Source organism: Monodon monoceros, unplaced genomic scaffold (genome assembly GCF_005190385.1).
Source record: "Monodon monoceros isolate NGI ecotype Baffin Bay Population unplaced genomic scaffold, NGI_Narwhal_1 Super_Scaffold_12, whole genome shotgun sequence".
Taxonomy (NCBI): Eukaryota; Metazoa; Chordata; class Mammalia; order Artiodactyla; family Monodontidae; genus Monodon; species Monodon monoceros.
The window spans coordinates 160932562-160954394 of NW_021703768.1; the positions used below are offsets into that span (position 1 = coordinate 160932562).

The 21833-nt window shown below is 42.0% G+C and overlaps 1 protein-coding gene across 2 annotated transcripts in view; it reads left to right on the top strand.

Annotated features, from left to right (window-relative positions):
• Window positions 1-21833, top strand: part of ADGRE1 (adhesion G protein-coupled receptor E1) — a 46145-nt gene that overhangs the window by 19151 nt on the left and 5161 nt on the right. For both annotated transcript variants that reach the window (XM_029217707.1, XM_029217706.1), the window contains 10 exons: window positions 616-704; window positions 1982-2065; window positions 5141-5318; window positions 5959-6078; window positions 8059-8258; window positions 8719-8889; window positions 12008-12202; window positions 13938-14173; window positions 17373-17439; window positions 19712-19803. In XM_029217707.1, the coding sequence (XP_029073540.1) occupies window positions 616-704; window positions 1982-2065; window positions 5141-5318; window positions 5959-6078; window positions 8059-8258; window positions 8719-8889; window positions 12008-12202; window positions 13938-14173; window positions 17373-17439; window positions 19712-19803 (1432 nt within the window). The remainder of the gene's footprint in view (window positions 1-615; window positions 705-1981; window positions 2066-5140; window positions 5319-5958; window positions 6079-8058; window positions 8259-8718; window positions 8890-12007; window positions 12203-13937; window positions 14174-17372; window positions 17440-19711; window positions 19804-21833) is intronic.

Consider the following 21833-nt stretch of genomic DNA (forward strand, 5'->3'; position numbering starts at 1 on the left):
TGTACCTCGTCCACATATTCTCTCTTTTTCTGTTCATTTACTCATTCATTAATCACTCATTTGATAAATTATTTTTGAAGCATCAATCCATGGAGAAGTTTGAAAGGTTTACATTTTTTTAAATTATGGATTATTTGATATATTAAAAGTATAGATAACTTATACGGAGGAAATGAAGTATAATAATAAAATGAGTACATCTGAGGCCCTTGGCAACATAGAACTAGAACATCATCAATGCCATTGAGTTTCCTACATGTGTCTTCCCTATTCCGTACCCCTGACTCCTCCCCAGAGGGAACCACATGGAACTTTGTAATTCCCCTACTTAAAATATTCCCCCTCTAAACATTCCTTCCTTAGTTTGGTTTGCTTTGGAGCTTTATAACGATGGTATCATATTATGTATAGTCTTTTCTGATTTGCTTTTTTCACCTACCGTCATGCTTCTCAGCGTTGCTGACGTAGCATGTAGCTGTAGTTTGTTCATTTCCACTGTTGTATAATATGACAATGGATGGATTTCAAGCAGGGGGTGAAGAAATCAGACTTGCCTTTTAATCATATCTTGCTGTGGTTACGTTTGATTTGGTTGTTTTTGTTTTTTCTTCTCAGGGGTTCCCTTCAAGTGTAAAGAAGATGTGATACCCAACAATGAGTGGGCCCAGCTATGCCAAGTGGGAGCAGCAGTGGAGCCTGAATATGTAAGTATTTTTGAAGGTTCCTAGTTCTTGAAGTTTTCCCAGAAGGCACTTAGGTAGAAGGTTGCTGTGCAGCTTTAACAAAGTCAAAAAATACGGTGGCCTAGACCAGGTATAAATTTATTTCTCTCTTTGTAACAGTCTGAGTATAAGCTGCTGAGAGCTCACATGATGGCTTCATAATACTCTACCATCAGCAACACAAGTCTCCCCCATTTTAGTCCAAAATGGCTGCTCCAGCTCCTGACATCAAGTCTGCATTCCAGCTGGTGGGCAGAAGAGAAGGGGAAGTGAAAGGCACAGTCCTTCCCTTTAAGAGTATGACCCAGTATCACTTTTGCTTACACATAGCTTCAAGGACAGCTGGACGGGAAGGACATTTGTCTATCTAAAACTTGGGGATTCGTTTACTAAAAGAAGAAATGGTATTGGAGTCTCACTATTAGTGAAGGTGTATGTGCTGCATCTGTGTGATGTGGGATGGGTGATAACGCAGCCTCCAGGCCAGGCAGAGGAATTTGGATGTCTTGGTTCTCTAATGAAGTCGTTCTAGTAAGTAAAGACTCCAGAAGCATCTTCAGGTATTGATGTCACTATATTAAATACGAGTTTGTAAATTAGCTTTGGAATTCCCATGCACTTTGGTTCACTGTTGTTTTTTTTTAAAATTGTGAAATGCACATAAAATTCACCATTTTAAAGTGTACAATTCAGAGACATTTAGTACACTCACCATGGTGTGCAACCACCACCTCTATCTCCAAAACGTTTTCATCACCCCCAGAAGAAATCCTATGTACCCATTGACAGTTACTCTGTATTCCCCCCTGGCATCAGCCCCCGATACACAGTAATCTAATTTCTATCTCCATTGATTTACCTATTCCGGATATTTCCTATAAATGGAATCACACACTATGTATCATTCTGTGTCTGGCTTCTCTCACTGAGCATCGTGCTTTCAAGGTCCGTCATTGTTGTAGCTGTGTCAGTGCTTCAGTCCTTTTCATGGCTGAATTATATTCCACTTGGACCACTGGTCTTTTCCACCCCACTCAATAGTTTTGCTGTTGGTTGATGTTTTCTCTTCTTATTTATGGAAGAGAAAGATGTTATGATTCCAATTCTGATCAAAAGGTGAGTTTTCATCTCCCTGAGAATTCTAGAGACTTGTGACACCTCAGGAATCCAGGACCATCCCACGTGGTGGGCTCAATGGCCCAGTCTGTACATTGCACACTTGATCGACGCTCACAAATGCTCTTCCCTCTGGGATGCAGGTTTCCTTTTGTGCACTGATGAACGCCACCCTCAGCATTCTGGATGACGTCTGTAAAAACAAAACCACCGTCGTCTCTCTGAAGGTAACAGTGAAGTCTTCATAATCATGTTTCGCGTTTCAAACAGTCGGACAACAGAACAGTTCCATCCCCCTCCCCTGACCCTCCTCTCCTCCCCCCACCCCCACCCACGCCACTGGGCTTCCTCTTTTTTTTTTAACTTAATTTTTTTTTAACTTTTTGGCTGTGTAGCGGGGCATGCGGGATCTTAGTTCCTTGACCAGGGATCAAACCCGTGCCCCCTGCAGTGGAAGTACAGAGTCTTAACCACTGGACTGCCAGGGAAGCCCTGGGCTTCCTCTTTATAGTCAGATATTCACTCCCTCCACCATTAGCTCCTGTGAATCCCTGATCTGTTCTCTGTCGTTACAGTTTTGTCTTTTCAAGAGTGTTTTGTAAATGGAATCACACAGTAAGTGGCCCTTTGAGTCTAGCTTCTTTCACTGAGCACCATGTTTTCAAGTTTCATCCACATTGTAGCCTGTGTCAGTGCTTCACTCCTTTTTATGGCTGAGTAGTGTCCCATTTTCTGGATGGACCACAGTTTGTTTATCCACTCATCTTTGAAGGATATTGGAGTTGTTTCCACTTGACCAAGATCTCTTCATTCCTCCATCCCCACCCCAGCTTTTTTTTTTTTTTTTTGCGGTACGCGGGCCTCTCACTGTTGCGGCCTCTCCCGTTGCGGAGCACAGGCTCCGGACGCGCAGGCTCAGCGGCCATGGCTCACGGGCCCAGCCGCTCCGCGGCACGTGGGATCCCCCCGGACCGGGGCACGAACCCGTGTCCCCTGCATCGGCAGGCGGACTCTCAACCACTGCGCCACCAGGGAAGCTCCCCACCCCAGCTTTTGGCGATTATTAATAGACCTACTATAAACATTTATCTGTGTGTGTGTGTGTGTGTGTACTTGAATTTTCATTTTTCTAGGGTAAATACCTAGGAGTGGGATGACTAGGTCATTACAATTGCAGATTTAAAAAAATAGTTTCTCTTAAGACTTTAAGTTGCAACTTATGGATGTTGTTACGTCATTTATAAATCTGTATGAAAATAAGAAGAACACTTTCATTTGTATTCTGGTGAATTTTAAATTAATTTATTAGTATAACATATTTATTCATGAAGTGTACACTTATTCATAGGGTTTTCAGATGAAATTTGTATAAACAATGAACCCTGTCAACAAATTTATTTAAATTCCCTCAAACATTTTCTACCATGTTTACAAATATTCTCATTTCTCCCCAGATTTTAAGTACTTAATGAGGAAGATTTACAAACCTAAAAGGCAAGGTCACTATGCCCTTAAGGGATTCATAAATCCACTCAGTCACATGCATAAATATAATAATTCAGAGTTTTTAAAAAATGTGTAATACGGTGTATCAACAGCCATGTTCTCTTAAATTGTTCGTATTAAAATCACATCTAATTGCTTTTTGCCATGAAATCATGCGGTTAATTGGTCTCCTTTAATGTGTCAAAGTTTTCCAGCCCTTTAAACAATAGATTTCCAAATTATGCCAAAGATTACAAAACCTTCTAAAATTAACACAAAAGTATTACTACTATGGAGTTTTAGCTTGCTTGCTACGTTTTTTCTTTCCTGAGGATATAAAATAAACTTCCTAGCTAAGCAGAAGAGATTTAATGTCAAAGGGGATTTTGATGAGATTTCAGCAGCCACAGAATTGAGAACCACAGTTTTTCAGGATGATTCTAGCTGAGATTTTTTGCTCTGTCGGTGGGGAGGGACCCCAAACTCATGCCTTTCATTTGGGATATGGTTACAAAACTCAGTGCATCCTGTTTTTCCCAGACAAACACCTCTCAAGTTTCACTCTGATCCAGTTTTTATTGAAATTCTTTTCATCTTCTTATCATCAAATTTGGATACATAGAAATTGGTTTCCCTGCTAAGATTTTAGTTAATTTCCTTCACCATTGGATTGGAGTCAACTAATTTCTTCCCTTCATTTATTAGGTTGTGAACTTGTGAATTCTCTTCATATTTTTTTGTTGGGATTACATTTTTATAGTCAGTTTATTAACAATAATCAATAATCAAGGGCACAGTATCAGCATTAATATTAATATTATTATTGCTAGTCTTTCCTTAACTCTATTCCGTAGGCATAACCAATGTTAACATTTAGATGCATAGCTTTCCATATCTTTTTTTGCTTTGTGAATGCTTGTATAACACACACACACGCACACACACACACACATTGACGCACACATTGAGTACCTACTATGAGTGGTTTAGAGCAGTGATTAAGGATTCCACCTCTGATACCAGACTGCCAAAGTTCAAATCTTGCTTCTGCCACCTACTAGATATGTATCTTTGTTTTCTCATCCAAAATGGAAATAATAATAGCTTCTATCTCATAAGTATCTTCATAAAATTAAATAAATTAGTATATATAAGGCACTTAATACTTGGCTCATAATAAGTATTAATTATATTTATTTTAAAATCTCAATTAGTGCCAGAAACATAAATACCATAAATATAAAATTTTAAATTAAAGTACTTGTTCTTTTTAAACGAAAGGAGATAATATAACATGTGATTCTGTAATTTGCTTTATGTAATCGTAGCTCATGGACCTTTCTGCTTGTTAATATACATAGATATAAGTCATTCTTTTGTTAACAGCTGTATACTCTCCCATGATTTGACTTTATCATCTTTTATTTAACCAATCAGTTGGACATTCAGGCTTTCCGAATTCTTGCTATCACAAACCACACTGAAATGCACATGATTGGCCAAGATCCTTGCACAATTTTTAAGTATTTCTTGCAGGAGGGATTCCTGGAAGGGAAATTGCTGAGTTAAAGGGATATGTGCAATTTATGCCATGACAAGTGCTGACTTACTGCACACCATGAAGGCTACACCAATTTGCATTCCCAGTGGGGCTTCTTGAATCAGGAAAAGGAGGCTGAGTGAATGTCCTTTTACATTCTTCATTATCCTAGACTGTCAACCCATTCTCTTGATGAGAGAGGGGACAGCTGCTGTTTAACTGATAAGAGAAAGAGGAGAGAGAGAGAGAGAGAGAGCAAACACACCTTTCCTTGCAGAGTACGGCTGAGAGCTTTGCCTCTGTGATTGAACAAACATCCATGTGGTCCAACTTCACCAAAGAGAAGACATCTACCCTGGCCACAGTCTTACTGGAGAGCGTGGAAAGCACCACTTTGGCAGCTCTTCTGAAACCCTCAGCGAATGTCAGTCAGACGATTCAGACGGACCACTTAGGTAGGACATATCCTTGGTGTCAAGGTCACACCTGGGGGGTGATTTAGACGGGTGACTTTGGCCATGTGATTCTGCATGGCTTTGCCATTTACCATTTCCCCAGCTGTTTCAAACCTCTGAACGTACAGCAAAGCAAGTCCAATTATCGTAACAACATCTCCCATTTATCGAGTGCCTGGCATTGTGTTAATTCACTGGTCACGTTTACACAGCTGGTGAGTGGCGGAGCTAGGCCTCCTAGTTAGTGACTGTGGAACCTGAACCCTTCTTGTCCACTATGCTGGACATGCTCCAGACTCTTTCAATTTCCTTTGGCTTTGGAAAACCTGTCTAAATTTGGAGTAGTCAGAGGGCCATGACTCTGCTGCTTTCCATCATTGTTGACTTCAAGCCCATCTTTCCCTGACGCATCCCCTAAGGACGTGAGCACTCACTCCTAGAGTTACAATTGGGTTTCTCATTTATTTGGTGCTACCGTCCTCCTGTCATTCATCAAGGGCCTCAGGATCTTTCCCACGACCTTTCTGTCTGTCCTTTCCTTCTCTTGCAACCAGGGATGCGTCCCTTTCTTGGCCAGAAACCAAATTCAAGACCCACTTTCTGGGTGACCTCCTGTAAACTCTCCCTTTCTCCCTTTTAGACATTGAGAGCAAAATTATCAACAAAGGATGCATTGAAGAGAATGAGGCCTTTAATTTGAAAGCGAAAGGGGATGAGATGAAGATTTGGTGCTCCACAGTCGAAGAATCTGAATCCACAGGTACAGACCCACTCCTGAGAATCAGAGAGGGTGGTTATTGTGCATTCAAGCAGCAAATATTTATTTATTACCTTTTAAAACTTTTTTAAATTAAAAATTTTTTTTCTAGCAGTCCCTTGTTGGTTATCTATTCTAAATATAGCAGTGTGTTCATGTCAATCCCAAACTCCCAATCTATCCCTCTCCACCCTTCCCCCCACCCCGGTAACCATAAATTCGTTCTCTAAGTCTGTGAGTCTGTTTCTGTTTTGTAAATAAGTGCATTTGTATCATTGTTTTTTAGATTCTGCCTATAAGGCATATCATATGGTATTTGTCTTTCACTGTCTGACTTACTTCACTTAGTATGATAATCTCCAGGTCCATCCATGTTTCTGCAAATGTTATTACTTCATTCTTTTTTATGGCTGAGTAATATTCCATTGTATATGTGCACCGCATCTTCTTTATCCATTCATCTGTCGATGGACATATAGGTTGCTTCCATGTCTTGGCTATTGTAGACGGTGCTGCAATGAACATTGGGGTGCATGTATTTATTTTGTTTTTAATTTTAATTTCTTTAGCAAATATTTATTGATCGCCTCCTAGGTGCCAAGACCTGTGCCAAGAAGTGAGGGAATTAATGACGGTAGAGGGGGACTTCCCTGACGGTCCAGTGGTTAAGACTCCACACTCCCAATGCAGGGGGCACGGGTTCAATCCCTGGTTGGGGAACTAAGATCCCACATGCCGCAAGGCATGTCCAAAAAAAAAAAAGAAATGATGGTAGAGGCAGAAATAGCCCATGCCCTCAGGGAGTTTAACATCTGCTAGGGAAGTCAGACATTAAATAAATTATCTCTGGGAATGGAGTCTAAAAGAGAGTGGATATGTGTATATGTATGTTTGGTTCACTTTGCTGTACAGCAGAAACGAACACAATATTGTAAAGCCACTATACTCCAATAAAATATTAATAAAAAAAATAATCTCACAGTACAGGAGTGTCAAGCCATTTCCTGTCCAATCCAGCAGCCATTGGTCATGTTTTATTATTGAGCACTTCGAGTGTGGTTAGGCTGTGAAGGTGACATACATACTGGATTTCAAAGTCTTGGTGCCAAAGATGAAGGATGTAAACTATCTTATTAATATTTTTTATATTGACTACATGTTGAAATGGTAATATTTTGTAGGTATTGAGTTAATATATAATTAAAATGACCTTTTTTTTTTTTTTTACTGTTCTGAAATGTGGCTACTGGAAAATGTAAAATTGCATATGTGGTTTATACGATATTTCTGGCAGGCAGTGCTAATCTGTATCAGGGATTGGCAAACCTTTCCCGTAGAGCATGGTTAGTAAATATTTTAGGCTTTGAGGACAATACAGTCTGTCTCAATGATTCAGCTCTACCGTCATAGTGCAAAAGCATTCATAAGCAATACGTAAATGAATGGGTGAGGCTGTGTTGCAATGAAACTTTTATTTACAAAAAACAGGCAATGGCCAGATTAGCTTGTAGGTCATTGTTCATCGCTCCCTGATCTATATGCTCTCTGGAGGCCACAAGGAACAGGCTAGGACACATCCCTGGAGACCACCAACATTGAAAGCGGAAGCCCACCAAAGAGACTGAACAAGAATAACCATAAATGTGGGAGGGGAACTTATTTCCCACTGCTGAGTTGAATTGTCCCTTAAAAACACAAATTCAAATTTACTTTTAAATATAGCCAAGATTTTTTCCAGGTGATAGCACCTCCAGATTTTTTTTTTTTAAAGGTTATGGTACCTTTGGTACCAGAGCCTCTGGTAGGTGAGGCTCACCTACCTGGAAGTCCACCGGCGTTTCAATTCTCAGAGCAAGCCAGTGGTGCAGAGATGCATGGGATATGAAAGTGTGCATGTGTGTGGACGGGCTGGGTCATCTATAATAACTACTGAGCAAATGATTCCCCCCCCCTTTTTTTTTTTGCTTTTGGGGGAAATTGCAGGGATCAACGGGGTGGCTTTTGTCTCCTTTGCGGGTATGGAGTCCGTTTTGGATGAGCGCTTCTTCCAAGACCCTCAGATCCCCTTGGCCAACTCCAAGAGGAAGTTGAAGTTGAATTCTCGCATTGTTGGGGGCATCATAACAGGAGAGAAGAAAGTTGGGTTCTCTAAACCAGTCATCTACACTCTGGAGAACATTGAGGTTTGTGAAGAGGTTTCCATTGGACCCCCATCTGCATTCTGAGAATTCCCCATTCTCAAGTGAGCTTAACTCTCATTTTTGATGGGGACCCATTAAAGCAGCAAGTGTCCACAATTTCTGATAACTCAAGCCACTTCCCAAAATCCACCACTAGAAAAATGAGCTCTCCTATTTCTATGTGGCATTTCCCCATTCATCAATGGGCAAGGTTTAGGTTAGATTAAGTCGTGTTGATGCAGGAACATTTACACGGGTATTTACATTAGCTATGACCAAGTTAGTGGTAGAGACAGGTCTGGCACCCAAGACATTTCTTTTCATTACTGCACATTGAAATATCAGCATTTTTCTCCCTTCCCTACAGAACATACCCACATCTTCTTGAGGTTGATCAAGTTGAATCCTGAATGGATTCCTGAATAGAGGGATTCTCAGGTAACCAAAGCCTTTGAATTTTCAGCCAAAGCGGAATTTTGAGAGTCCCATCTGCGTTTCCTGGAGCACAGATGTTGAAGGAGGTAGATGGACACCGTCTGGCTGTGCAATCCTTGAAGTTTCTGAGACGCACACTGGCTGCAGCTGTAATCGAATGGTGAACTTGGCCATCATCATGGCTGCTGGGGAGCTCACGGTCAGTACTGATGCTCTGTACTCTAGCTCCCCAGATCCAGTGGGAAAACATTGACTAAACATCCATAGTATGCCTCTCATGGCATTGGGTGTTGTGGGAAGGGGTTATGGGGGATAGAAGGGGTGTGTGCCATACTTCTGCCCTTAGAGAATTCATGGTCTGGTTGGGAAGCCATGACACTCATATATAAAACGATAAATGACCCTAAACAGGTGCAGGCACGATGACAATCACGGACCCCACTTACTGAGCACCTCCTATGGGCTGGACGCTCTATTTATTTTTTACTTTTTTATATTTTTAAATTTTTATTTATTTATTTTTGGCTGCATTGGGTCTTCATTGCTGCGCGTGGGCTTCCTCTAGTTGTGGCGAATGGGGACTACTCTTCGTTGTGGCGCGTGGGCTTCTCATTGTGGTGGCTTCTCTTGTGGCGGAGCACGGGCTCTAGGCGTGTGGGCTTCAGTAGTGGTGGCTCGGGGGCTCTAGAGCGCAGGCTCAGTAGTTGTGGCACACGGGCTCAGTTGCTCTGCAGTCTGTGGGACCTTCCCGGACCAGGGCTCAAACCCGTGTCCCCTGCATTGGCAGGTGGATTCTTAATCGCTGTACCACCAGGGAAGCCCTGGACCCTTTGTTTTAAGTGTTTTTAGACCCATTTTGCAGGATGGGAGACTGGAGCTCAGCAGCCAGTCTAGTCATGAAGCCAGTAATTAGTGGAATTGTGATTTGAACCCAGGATGGTCTGAGTCCAGAAGTCTCTTTCTACAGAATCATCTACAGGCATACCTCATTTTATTGCACTTTGCAGATACTTGTTTTTTTTTTTTTAACAAACTGAAGGTTTTTGGCAACCCTGTGTGCATTGAGCAAGTCTATTGGCGCCATTTTTCCAGCAGCATTTGCTCACTTCACGCTCTGCATCATATTTTGGTAATTCTCACAATATTTCAGACCTTCCACCAGCAAAAAGATTAAGACTCACCGAAGGCTCATATGATGGTAGCATTTTTTAGCAGTAAAATATTTTTTAATTAAGGTATGTACACTTTTTCGACATATGCTGTTGTACACTTAGTAGAATATGGTGTAGTGTAAACAAAACTTTTATAAGCACTGGGGATAATAATTCGTGTGACTTACTTTATTGCCAATATTTGCTTTATTGTGGTGGTCTGGAATTGAACCTCCAATATCTCTGAGGTCTGCCTGTAAATGGTGTAAGAATTTGTGCTGTAGGAACTGAGTGTTGTGTCAGTGAGAACTGGGGATAGATCAGGGAGGAGATGGAACCTGAAATAAGCCTTGGTGAGGGGTTAGATTCGATAGAGAGAATAGACATTAGTGCTGTGGTGAGTATCCTTGTCTATATTACCAGGTGGGAGGTTCTATTCCTTGTCAGGGAGGTCCTAAATGCTATTTAGAGGAATGTAAGGCTTAGAACTTAAGAGTATTCGATCCAGAGCAAGACTAGTCTAGTTTCAAGCCCCATCTCTGTCACTTCCTAGCTGTGTTTCCATGGACAAGTCACTCAACCTCTCTGAGCTGAGCCCAGTTCTTTCACCTTAAAACTGAGAACAAGAAGGACTTCCCTGGTGCCGGAGTGGTTAAGAATCCGCCTGCCAATGTAGGTGACACTGGTTTGAGCCCTGGTCCAGGAAGATCCCACATGCCACGGAGCAACTAAGCCCGTGTGCCACAACTACTGAGCCTGTGCTCTAGAGCCCGTGTGCCATAACTACTGAAACCCGCGTGCCTGGAGCCCATGCTCTGCAACGAGAGAAGCCATCTCAATGAGAAGCCTGCGCACCGCAACGAAGAGTAGCCCCCACTCACCGCAACTAGAGAAAGCCCACGTGCAGCAACAAAGACCCAATGCAGCCTAAATAAATAAATAAATGAGAACAAGTAAAAAATGATGATGTCAGAGCTCCCAGGCGGTCCACTGGTTAGGACTTGGCATTTTCACTACCACGGCCCGGGTTCAAATCTCTGGTCAGGGAACTAAGATCCCACAAAGTGCAGCCAAAAACCAAAACTAAAAAGCATCAACATCTCATTAAAAAAAAAAAGAAAAAAGAATGATGAAAATCAACACTTATATCATACATGTTTCCTGCACTGTTGTGAGTACTTCAAGTATTTTCACTGAATCCTCCTAGAACAATTCCATAAGGTAGTTACTGTTAGTATCCTCTTTGTAACAGATGAGGAAACTGAGACACAGAGCAGTTAAGTATCTCGCCCAAGCTCAAACAGCTAAAACTGTAGTCAGTTCTCTTAACTGCTACATCACAATATCATAGAGAAGAGCTCATGAGATGGTGCCTGGCATATCTTTAACACACAGCAAGCACCCAAATAAACTTAAAATTAATTACAAATTATGGCATAGAGAAGGACTCAACTTGTCATTTCTACTCCCAGAAGTTGGGGCATCTCTGAACACCTATTATCAGTCCTGGTTCAGAGCAGGAAACAGGAACCACTCAAGGTATTTCAAGCAGAAAAGTATTTAATACAGGGACTCGGATGCTCGCAGAATCACAGGAAGGGATGGAGGACTTGAAGTCAGGAGGACTTGAATCACAGGAAGGGATGGAGGACTTGAAGTCAGGGGGCTGCCATTTGGATTTTTGGCTTCAAGATCACCCCTCTGCAGCCATAATGCAGAGGTCAAAAATTGCAGCTGTCATTTCACCCCACATCCAGGAAATTAAAGATTAAAGATCGGATAGTCGGCAGGTGGAGTCCAGCCACAGCTCACTCCTGTCTGCAGAAGGCTGGTATCTGCCTCCATCCTGCCTTTCAAAACCTTCATGCATACATCTCACTGGAGAACCTAAATGACATTCAGGATCTTAACCCCCAAGAGATCATGGGGAAATGTCATTTGTAAACGTCCTGCCCTCGCAGAACAGGGCATAGGACAGGGGTGAGAATGGGTGCTGATGGATGCCAAAGGATGATGATGGACAATATCTAGTTCACGCTGAGTGTCAGAGGGAGAAAAGGCCTCCAAGCTCTATATAGCCAAGCCAGGAGGCTGGATAATTCATTTTCCTGCCTGGGGGGTATGTTGATCCTTCTCTGAGACCAACAGTTATCTCTTTCCTGACAGATGGAATTCACTTTGTACATCATTAGCCACGTGGGCATGATCATCTCTTTGGTGTGTCTCACCGTGGCCATCATCACCTTCCTGCTGTGTCGTACCATCCAAAACCACAACACCTACCTCCACCTGCACCTCTGCGTGTGCCTCTTCTTGGCCAAGATTCTCTTCCTCACCGGTGTAGACAAGACCGACAATCAGGTCTCATATCCTTCAGGCTGTGTCCCCATCCAGCCCCATCATCTCCGAATCTGCCTCTGCTCATCCTTACCCAACTCCCTCTATGCTACTTCCTACCTCAGGACCTTTGCATGTGCTGTGCCCTCTTTCAATACTCGTTCCCCAGCTTCTCACCTAGTTGACTCCATCTTGTGATAGGTCTCAGTTTAAAATCATTTCCCTGATCATGTTATATATTGTAGTGGTCCCTCCTACTACTCTTTAAGCCATTAGTGCTCACCTGGGATGATTCCATCCTCACTCAGGGGACACTTGGCAATATCTGGAGACGTTGTTAGTTGTCACCCCTGGGAGGGGATGCTGCTGGCAGCTAATGGGTGGAGGCCAGGGATGCTGCTAAACACCTTACAATGCACAAGACATCCGCCCCCCTTCCCCCAGCAGAAAATAATCTGGGAGTCGTGTTACAAATATCATTAATGCTACAGTGGAGAAATTCTTTTTTTTATTGAAATATAGTTGATTTACAATGTTGTGCCAATCTCTGCTGTACTGCAAAGTGACTCAGTTATACACATATATACATTCTTTTTTATAGTCTTTTCCATTATGGTTTATCACAATATATTCAATATAGTTCCCTATGCTATACAGTAGGACCTTGTTGTTTATCCATTCTATCTTTAATAGTTTGTATCTACCACCCCCAAACTCCCAGTCCATCCCTCTCCCTCCCCCACCCCCTCCCCCTTGGCAACCACCAGTCTGTTCTCTATGTCTGTGATTCTGTTTCTGTTTCGTAGGTAGGTTCATTTGCGCCATATTTTAGATTCCACATATAAGTGATATCATATGGTGTTTGCCTTTCTCTTTCTGACTTACTTCACTTAGTATGATAATCTCTAGTTGCATCCACAGCTGAGAAATTCTACTCCTTATCACTCTATTTTGCTTCCTTTCTCAGCACCTATTTGAAACCATATTGATTTTTTGGGTTATTTTACTGATTGTGTATCTACCTCCCCCATGAGACTGTGTGCTCCGTGAGAACAAGAACTTTAGCCAATTTACCCCCAGTAACTGTGCCAGAAACAGTAGGCTCTCAGGGTTTTTCCAAAGGGAGCGCTACTGACATTTCAGGTGGGGTGATCATTCTTGATGCAGAACTACCCCTCTCACTGCGGGATGTTTCGCTTTCCAGACCCCCTGAGAACTAAAGACTAGTAGTGTGCCTCACTCTTATCACGTGACCAGGGGTGGGCAAACTTTTCCTGTAAAGAGGCAGATATAAATATCTTTGGCTTTGCAGATACTATGGTCTCTGCTGTGACTATTCCGCTCTGCTGTTTTAGTGTGAAAACAGCCATAGAGAATACATAAATGGGGGTGGCTGTATGTCAATGAAACGTTCTTTACAAAACAGGCAGCCGACCCATGGCTGTAGTTTGTGGACCCCTTCCCCTCCCCCATATCTTCAACCATCCCCTAAAGAAGGGTGATCATATATCTGTTTCCCCCCAAACTCTCCCAGTTTTAGCACTGAAAGTTATACGTCCTGAGAAAACCAGGCAAAGCTGGATGATTGGTTACCCTACCAAAAGGATGGAGCCACCTTGGTGAAGAATAAGTACTTGTGGGATGAATGAAGGGGCCATGTTTGGGGATCTCCAATCAAAGTAGCTTCTCCTTTGCCCTCTTCCTCTGAACCTGCTCTCTGGAGTAGGGGATCCTGAACGTGCCTGATTCTTCCCTGCAGATGGGCTGTGCCATCATCGCGGGCTTTCTGCACTACCTTTTCCTCGCTTGCTTCTTCTGGATGCTGGTGGAGGCTGTGATGCTCTTCCTTATGGCCAGGAACCTGAAAGTGGTGAATTACTTCAGCTCTCGAAACATCAAGATGAGGTATCTCTGTGCCTTTGGCTATGGGCTCCCGGCGCTGGTGGTGGCTGTCTCTGCCATCATACAACCACAAGGTTACGGGATGTATAATCGGTAAGTGACATCCTTCTATCTCCCTGAAAATTATTAACTTTATGTGCTGTTGGTCTCAGGGCTGCCATATACAGTAGCACAGGTTGTGCACTGCACAAATCCAGGAGCCATTGTTTGCACTATAGTATCCGTGGATGGTGGTGATGTAAACAATGAACTTGATGGCACAAGGTTTCAATTCGTGGACTCTGGAGCCAACCTGCTTGGGTCTGAATCCTGGCTCCACCACCGTGTTACCTTGGGCAAGTTACTTAAACTCTGTACGCTTTCATTTCATTATCTATTAAATGCAAGCGAATGACAATGCCTGTGTCATAGTGTTGTTGTGAGTGTTAAGTGAATTATTATCTGCAAAACATTTAGACCGTGTTGGGCACAGTGTAAAGCATTATATATGTTATTTTTACCACCATCATTATTGCCATGGACTGTTTTAAAGTGAGGTAGGTTTATCACATGATTCTATGTGAGAAGATTTTAGGTAGTATGCTAGTGAGCCCTAATTAAGCAATATTTTTGTATTTATTTTGTAGGGCATTAGAAAAAAATTGCTGGCATATCAAACTCATGATTTCACAGACATGATTCCATTGTATAAGTAAAAAGTTGAGTCAATTTTGAGGGAAAAATTAAGTAAGTGACAGGACAAGTAGTATGTGGATAGGGTAGAGACTGTAATTCAGTGAGTTACTTCATTTCATCCTAGGATGGACCCTTGTTATTGTAACTTACAGATGAGGAAAGTGAGCCTCAGAAGGGTGAAAAGAATTTCTCACTATCACACAGTGAAAAAGTGGCAGGGTGAGGACTTGAATCTGGGTCTTTCCAATCCCAGGGCCACTGTTTATCACCCTGGTGCTATAGGCACTTTGCTGAGCTGTGTTTGGGGGATTAAATATCTAGGTTTCCTCCCTGCCTGCTGATGGCTTATACTTCAGGTGAGGTCATGAGATAAAGGCTGAGGGAATGGAATTCATGTTAAAAGAGTGCCCTTCATAATCTAAACCCTGTAAGCTTTACAAATATATATTATCTCTGGTATTTCTCAACAAAATTCCTATGTTTCCACTGTGTACAGCAACACCATTCAATGACACTACAGTGTTAATACTGCCCTCTAGATTTGTGCAGTGCACCACCTGTGCTACGGTACATGGCGGCCCCAAGACCAACAGTGACTAAAGTAACAGCTTAATAAATGGTAGCTACAGAGGAAACTGAGGCTCAGCACAGTTGCAGGATTTGCCCAGGGTCACATATCTAGTAAGTGTCCAAGTTGAGTTCAGGTCTGACTGCCTTTTAAAAAAATATTCATTTATTTATTTTTTTGAAGTATAATTGATTTACAATGATTCAGCTGTACAGCAAAGTGATTCAGTTATACATAAGAATATATACATATATTCTTTTTCAGATTCTTTTCATTATAGGTTATTACAAGATATTAAATATAGTTCCCTGTGCTATGCAGTAGGTCCTTGTTGTTTACCTATTTTATATATAGTAGTGTGTATCTGTTAATCCCAAATTCCAAATTTATCCCTTCCCCTTTTTCCCCTTTGGAAACCATAAGTTTGTTTTTTATGTCTGTGAGGTCTGACTATCTTGTCAGGAGATAGTGGTGACAATGCAAGGCCACCATGATGAAGTGCCCGATGTTGGTGTGGGTAGTATAAGCCCTGACACAGACCAGAGAGGGATGAGGGCATATGGGAGCTGGAAAGTTCATGGAAGCCTTCCTGGAGGAGGTAGATTTTGAATGACCCTTGAAAGCTCTACTGAAATGTACACATAAGTGAGGACAAATCTTGCCTAAGGGAGAGCTCAAGCTGTATTTGGAGAATAGATGGATTGGATTGGAAGAAGAGGAAATTGGGGGGGGGGCATGGAATTTGGTGAATACCTTCTAGGTAGTAGGAACTACAGAAAGTTTTGGAAGAGAGGAGTAGCATTGGCAAGGCTTTGAAATGATCTCAGGAGGCACTAGGGAGTGGGGAAGTGAGACAGGGAATAGAAGGAGGAAATACAGGGTGCATTCCTGAGCAGGTCCTGCTGTAGGTAACTGGGGCTCAATCCCAGTAGGTACCTCTGGGGGACCGTGTGGGGCACATACCACAGTTATCCCACCCACGAGGTGAGGGAGCTGGCATATTTATCCAGCTACCTCCCATCAGCCATTGGTTGAGGGTTGCTCCCTGGGGGAACAAATTTTCTAAAGCTTTTAGTCTGATGCCCTCAGGCAGAGATGCAGATGCTAATGAGGAAATTGGCCCGTATTTACTGAAGTAGTTATCCTTGAAAGGATATGGGCAGCATTTTCTCACGATGCAAACATTTTCTTTCCTTTTGATCACTCTACTACTGGTGACTTACGTTCCAGGGAGAGAACATCTGGTTGGCCAAACTTGATTATTTTCCTTCTCTTGCTGGGGAAGGCACACTTCTGCTAAAGGAATATTGGGGTGCTGTTACGAAACATGGCAGAATAGTCCTTCCTTCCTTCCGTCCGTCCTTCCTTCCTTCCTTCCCTCCCTCCCTCCCTCCTTTCTTCCTTTCTTCCTTCCTTCCTTCCTTTCTTCCCTCCCTCCCTCCCTCCTTTCTTCCTCTCTTCCTTCTTTTTCTCCCTTCCCTCCTTCCCTCCCTCCCTTTATTGCTTCATTCCTATTAACAAATAATTATGGAATGCCTCATCCATGCCAGGATTTGCACTGAGTGCTGGGTATTCAGAGATGGCTAAAACGTTCAAAGTCCAAATTCTCATGCAGCTCATAGTCTAGTAGGGGAAGATGGACAATTTACAATATATAAATAACTGAAGAAGATAATTTATGATAGGTGCTATAAAAAAAAAGCAGCAAGCTCTGTTAGGAAAGGACCAGGGTAGTGGCTTTTCAGAGGTGATGTTCGAGCTGAGATTTGAATGACAAGGTATACTAGTGGAGAGGTCTGGATAAAGGGGTTACAGAGGTTATGACTTGAGAAATGAGCTCTACACAAGGCATTAAGTGAATATTTCAGGAACATTAACCCAGGAAGAAGGTCTGAAAGAGGAAAACTGAAATGTGACCTGGTCCATCATGAAAATTTTCACGCCAGTCTCATCTGCCAATATTCTCTCCCATTAGCACATCTGGCAGGGTGTGAGTAATTTTAGGGTCAGGACTCTTAGACAATCACTGACTCCTGTTTTTCTCCATAGCTGCTGGCTGAATACAGAGACAGGGTTTATCTGGAGTTTCCTGGGGCCAGTGTGCACAATTATAGTGGTAAGCTGATTGCTTGTTGCAGTGTGTTTTGGAGGAGGATCAAGGACACCCAAGGGATCAAGAAGTGCCAGTGGATGTCGCAAAGCTCTGGTCACTTATTCCTCAAAAGCGTGCACCATTCTGATCCATGATTCCTGAGATTTCCAAGTTAGAGTGTAATTTCTTTGATTTGTAAATTTTTTTTTAATGCCAGCGTGCAAATCCCCTGGAAGGGACCACAATCTTATCAATCCTTTGTGTTTCAGTAAGAATGGGTGTATTGCTCTCTTCTGAGTACAGATGTTGAATAAGAGAAAAGGTAGGAAGAAATTAAGAGCAATTGGTTGGTGGCGGGGGGAGGGTTGGAGAGGGAAATGGTGGGAAAGAGGCAAAGGGAAACCTGGAGGTTTTTTTATTTTTATTTTTTTGCTGTGTTGGGTCTTTGTTGCTGCACGCAGGCTTTCTTTAGTTGTGGCGAGCGGGGGCTACTCTTCATTGCGGTGCACGGGCTTCTCATTGCAGTGGCTTCTCACGTTGCAGAGCATGGGCTCTAGGCGCACGGGCTTCAGTAGTTGTGGCACGTGGGCTCAGTAGTTGTGGCTCGCGGGCTGTAGAGCACAGGCTCTATAGTTGTGGAGCATGGGCTTAGTTGCTCTGCGGCATGTGGGATTTTCCCGGACCAGGGCTCCTGTGTCCCCTGCAGGCGGATTCTTAACCACTGCACCACCAGGGAAGCCCCATGGAGATTTAAAAAAAGTTTTATGGAGGTTTAATCGACAAAAACTATATATATTTAAGGTGTACAACTTGATGTTTTGACGTAGGTATACACTGTGAAATGATCACCACAATCAACCTAATTAACAAATCCATCACCTCACATACTTACCTTTTTTTTTCCCTTTTCTTTCTTTGTTGTGAGAACCCTTAAGAGCTACCCTTCTAGCAAATTTCAAGTTTATAATACAGTATTGTAACAGAAGTCACCGTGTTGTACATTACATCTCTAGAACTTACCTTGCATAACTGAAACTTTGTACCCTTAGACCAACATCTTCCCATCCCCTGGGAGCCACCCTTCTACTCTCTGGGAAGCCTGGGGAGGTTGAGTACCATCTCCTTGCTTCCTTGCCTCCAATCTAGATTCTACAGTCCTGCAAGATGAGAGTCTTCTGACTCTCACTCATGATGGCTTGTTTCTTTGAGTCATTTGTAATTGTTAATTGTGAGCTCATATTTGACTGATCTAAATCTTGGGAATTCTTGAGGTTTTACTCCTCCAGAGGGGTTTTGCTTACTTCTATCAGGTTTTGGGGGTCCATGTGTGAGTTTCCTAGGGCTGCCATAACAAAGTATCACAAACTGGGTAGCTTAGAACAACAGAATTTTATTGACTCACAGTTCTGGAGGCTAGAAGTCTGAAATCAAGGGGTCGGCAGGCCACGCTCCATCTGAAGGCTCTAGGGAAGAATCTGTTCCCGTCTACTCTCCAAATTCTGGTAGTCTCAGGAACTCCTTGGCTCGTAGGTGTCTGTCTTCTCCCTGTATCTCTTCACATTGTCTTCCCTCTGTGCATGTCTGTCTCTATGTCCAAATTTCCCCTTTTTATAAGGGCACCAGTCATATTGGATTAGGGCCCACCCTAATGACTTCATTTTAATTTGATCATCTCAGTAAAGACCCTATATCCAGATAAGGTAGCATTCTGAGGTCTTGGGGGTTAGGGCTTCAACATATCTTATTTTTTGTGGTGGGGGGTACACAATTCAACCCATGATGGGGCACTGGTCTTGATACTAACTTCCCAGATGCATCCAGTGGAAATAAAGCAAGATCATCCAAGAGCAAGCAAAGGCTGTTTATTAGGAGATTGCTATGGCAAGGGAGTCAACCACTTGCATTGTCAAATCGCTTGCATTGGTCAGAGACTAAAAACCAGGCAGATGAGTGGGAAAGCTTTATAGAGGAAAAAAGGGAAGGTTTCATGTGTGCCCTGCTTGGAGGCTGTAGGCATGGGGACCCTATGGGTAGGCTAACTGAAAGCAAGGCATTCTATGTGATTGGTTAGGGTTACGTACTGGCTTTCTCCTTTTGGCCCTAAATTGGAAGCAGGGGCAGAAATGAGGGAGGCTGTCAATTATTAGTCAAGTCCTGGTCATTTGGGGTCAGTTATTGTGTGGCTTCCTGCAGTGGTTACTGTAGACTGTGGGTCAGAGTTCTATTTTTTATAGATGGTCTGGCCATTATCCTTTTGTATATCCAGTCTCTCCATCCCTTCTGCTTGACTCTGTAGATCAATTCCATCCTCCTGACTGGGACACTGTGGATCCTGAGGCAGCAGATTTCTAGCGTCAGTACTGAAGTCTCCAAGCTCAAAGACACCAGGTACCGTCCATCCTTCCTTTCCCCTCCTCTTCTAATCTCCTTTCCTTCTTTCCCCAAATGTTCACTGAGTACCTTTTATAAGCCTGGTCCTGTGCCCCAAATGGAATAGCACAGTGTCTGGATCAGGCTGTCTCAAACCTCAGCACTGCCACTTAAAAGCTGTGTGACCTTAGGCAAGTTACATAACCTCTCTGAAACTCAGTTTCCTCATCTGTAGAACGGGGATGCTAACACTGCCCATTTCATGTGGCTTACGAAGCATTTAGTACAGTTCCTAGGAGGAGTGAGCGTTTCCTGTATTAGAACTATTAATATATTCTCTAATTCTTCTACTGTGCATACTTATATGTACATATTTACAAAACCAGAATCATACTATTTTATTTTTATAACCATTTTTCTCTTAACAACATGTAATGAATATTTTTCTATTTAATTAGAAATTGTTGACAATATCTTTTTTTTATATATAGGGTTTCAGTGTAAAGACCTAGCGCAATTTATTTAAATCATCCCTTATTTATGGACATTTAAGTTGTTTCTTTTTTTTTTTTTACTATTATAAACCATCCTATCTTGAAATACCCTTGTAGGCAAATCTTCTTACACATCTGTTGTTATTAAATACAATAATAGTATGGAGAACAGTATAGAGGTCCCTTACAAAACTAAAAATAGAAGTACCATATGACCCAGCAATCCCACTACTGGGCATATACCCAGAGAAGACCATAATTCAAAAAGACACATGCACCCCAATGTTCATTGCAGCACTATTTACAATAGCCAGGTCACGGAAACAACCTAAATGTCCATCGACAGACGAATGGATAAAGAAGATGTGGTACATATATACAATGGAATATTACCCAGCCATAAAAAGGAATGAAACTGGGTAATTTGTAGAGATGTGGATGGATCTAGAGACTGTCAGAGTGAAGTAAGTCAGAAAGAGAAAAACAAATATCGTATATTAACGCATATATGTGGAATCTAGAAAAATGGTACAGATGAACCAGCTTGCAAGGCAGAAATAGAGACACAGATGTAGAGAACAAACATATGGACACCAAGGGTGGAAAGTGGGAGGGGGGATGGTGGTGGGATGAATTGGGAGATTGGGATTGACATGTATACACTGATGTGTATAAAATAGATAATTAATAAGAATCTGCTGTATAAAAATATAAATTAAATAAAATTCAAAAAAAATACAATAATAGGCATGAAATTGCCCGAGTCAGAGTAGGTTGTATTGTAACACTGTTAGTATATATTGCAAATCATTTTCCAGAAAATGTTTCCATTTACAATAGTGCTTGTTTACCTGCACTAAACTAGTGTTTCCATTTACAATAGTGCTTGTTTACCTGCACTAAACTAGTGTTTATCATTTTTATTGTTTTCCTGAATTAATATATGAAATTTACAATCTCATTATTTTAGTTTCATATATATATATTTTATCTTACAGATGTGGGATTTTTTCATATTCTTATAGGCCATTTGTTTTCTTAACTTCATCATTCAACTAAAGTTCATTTTAAGAACCTACTCAAACCAGACATTGTCTAGCTTTTATCAGCAGTAAACTGATAACGTCCTTTACTTATTTTCCTGTCAGTGTCCAATCCCTCACTCCTCTTGAATACTTTTTTAAAGTTATTTTTTTAAAGTTAGTGCAAAAAGTTAAAACAAAGTTAATACATAGAATAGTAAGAAAAATTAAGTAGTGAAAAAGGGAACACATATAAAGTCATTCTCTATCTCTCCCCTGACCCCCTGGGTCCCCAGATCCCTCCTACCCTAAGCAGCCATTATCACTTAAGTTGACCTTCCTTCCAGAACATTCTATACTTATATATCCATTACATAAATGATAGGATACTGTATGTATTATTCTGCACTTTGTGTTTTCCACATATTATGTAGCTTACATCATATCAATACTTAAGGTTAAAAACAACTAACAAGGGGCTTCCCTGGTGGCGCAGTGGTTGAGAGTCCGCCTGCCGATGCAGGGGACACGG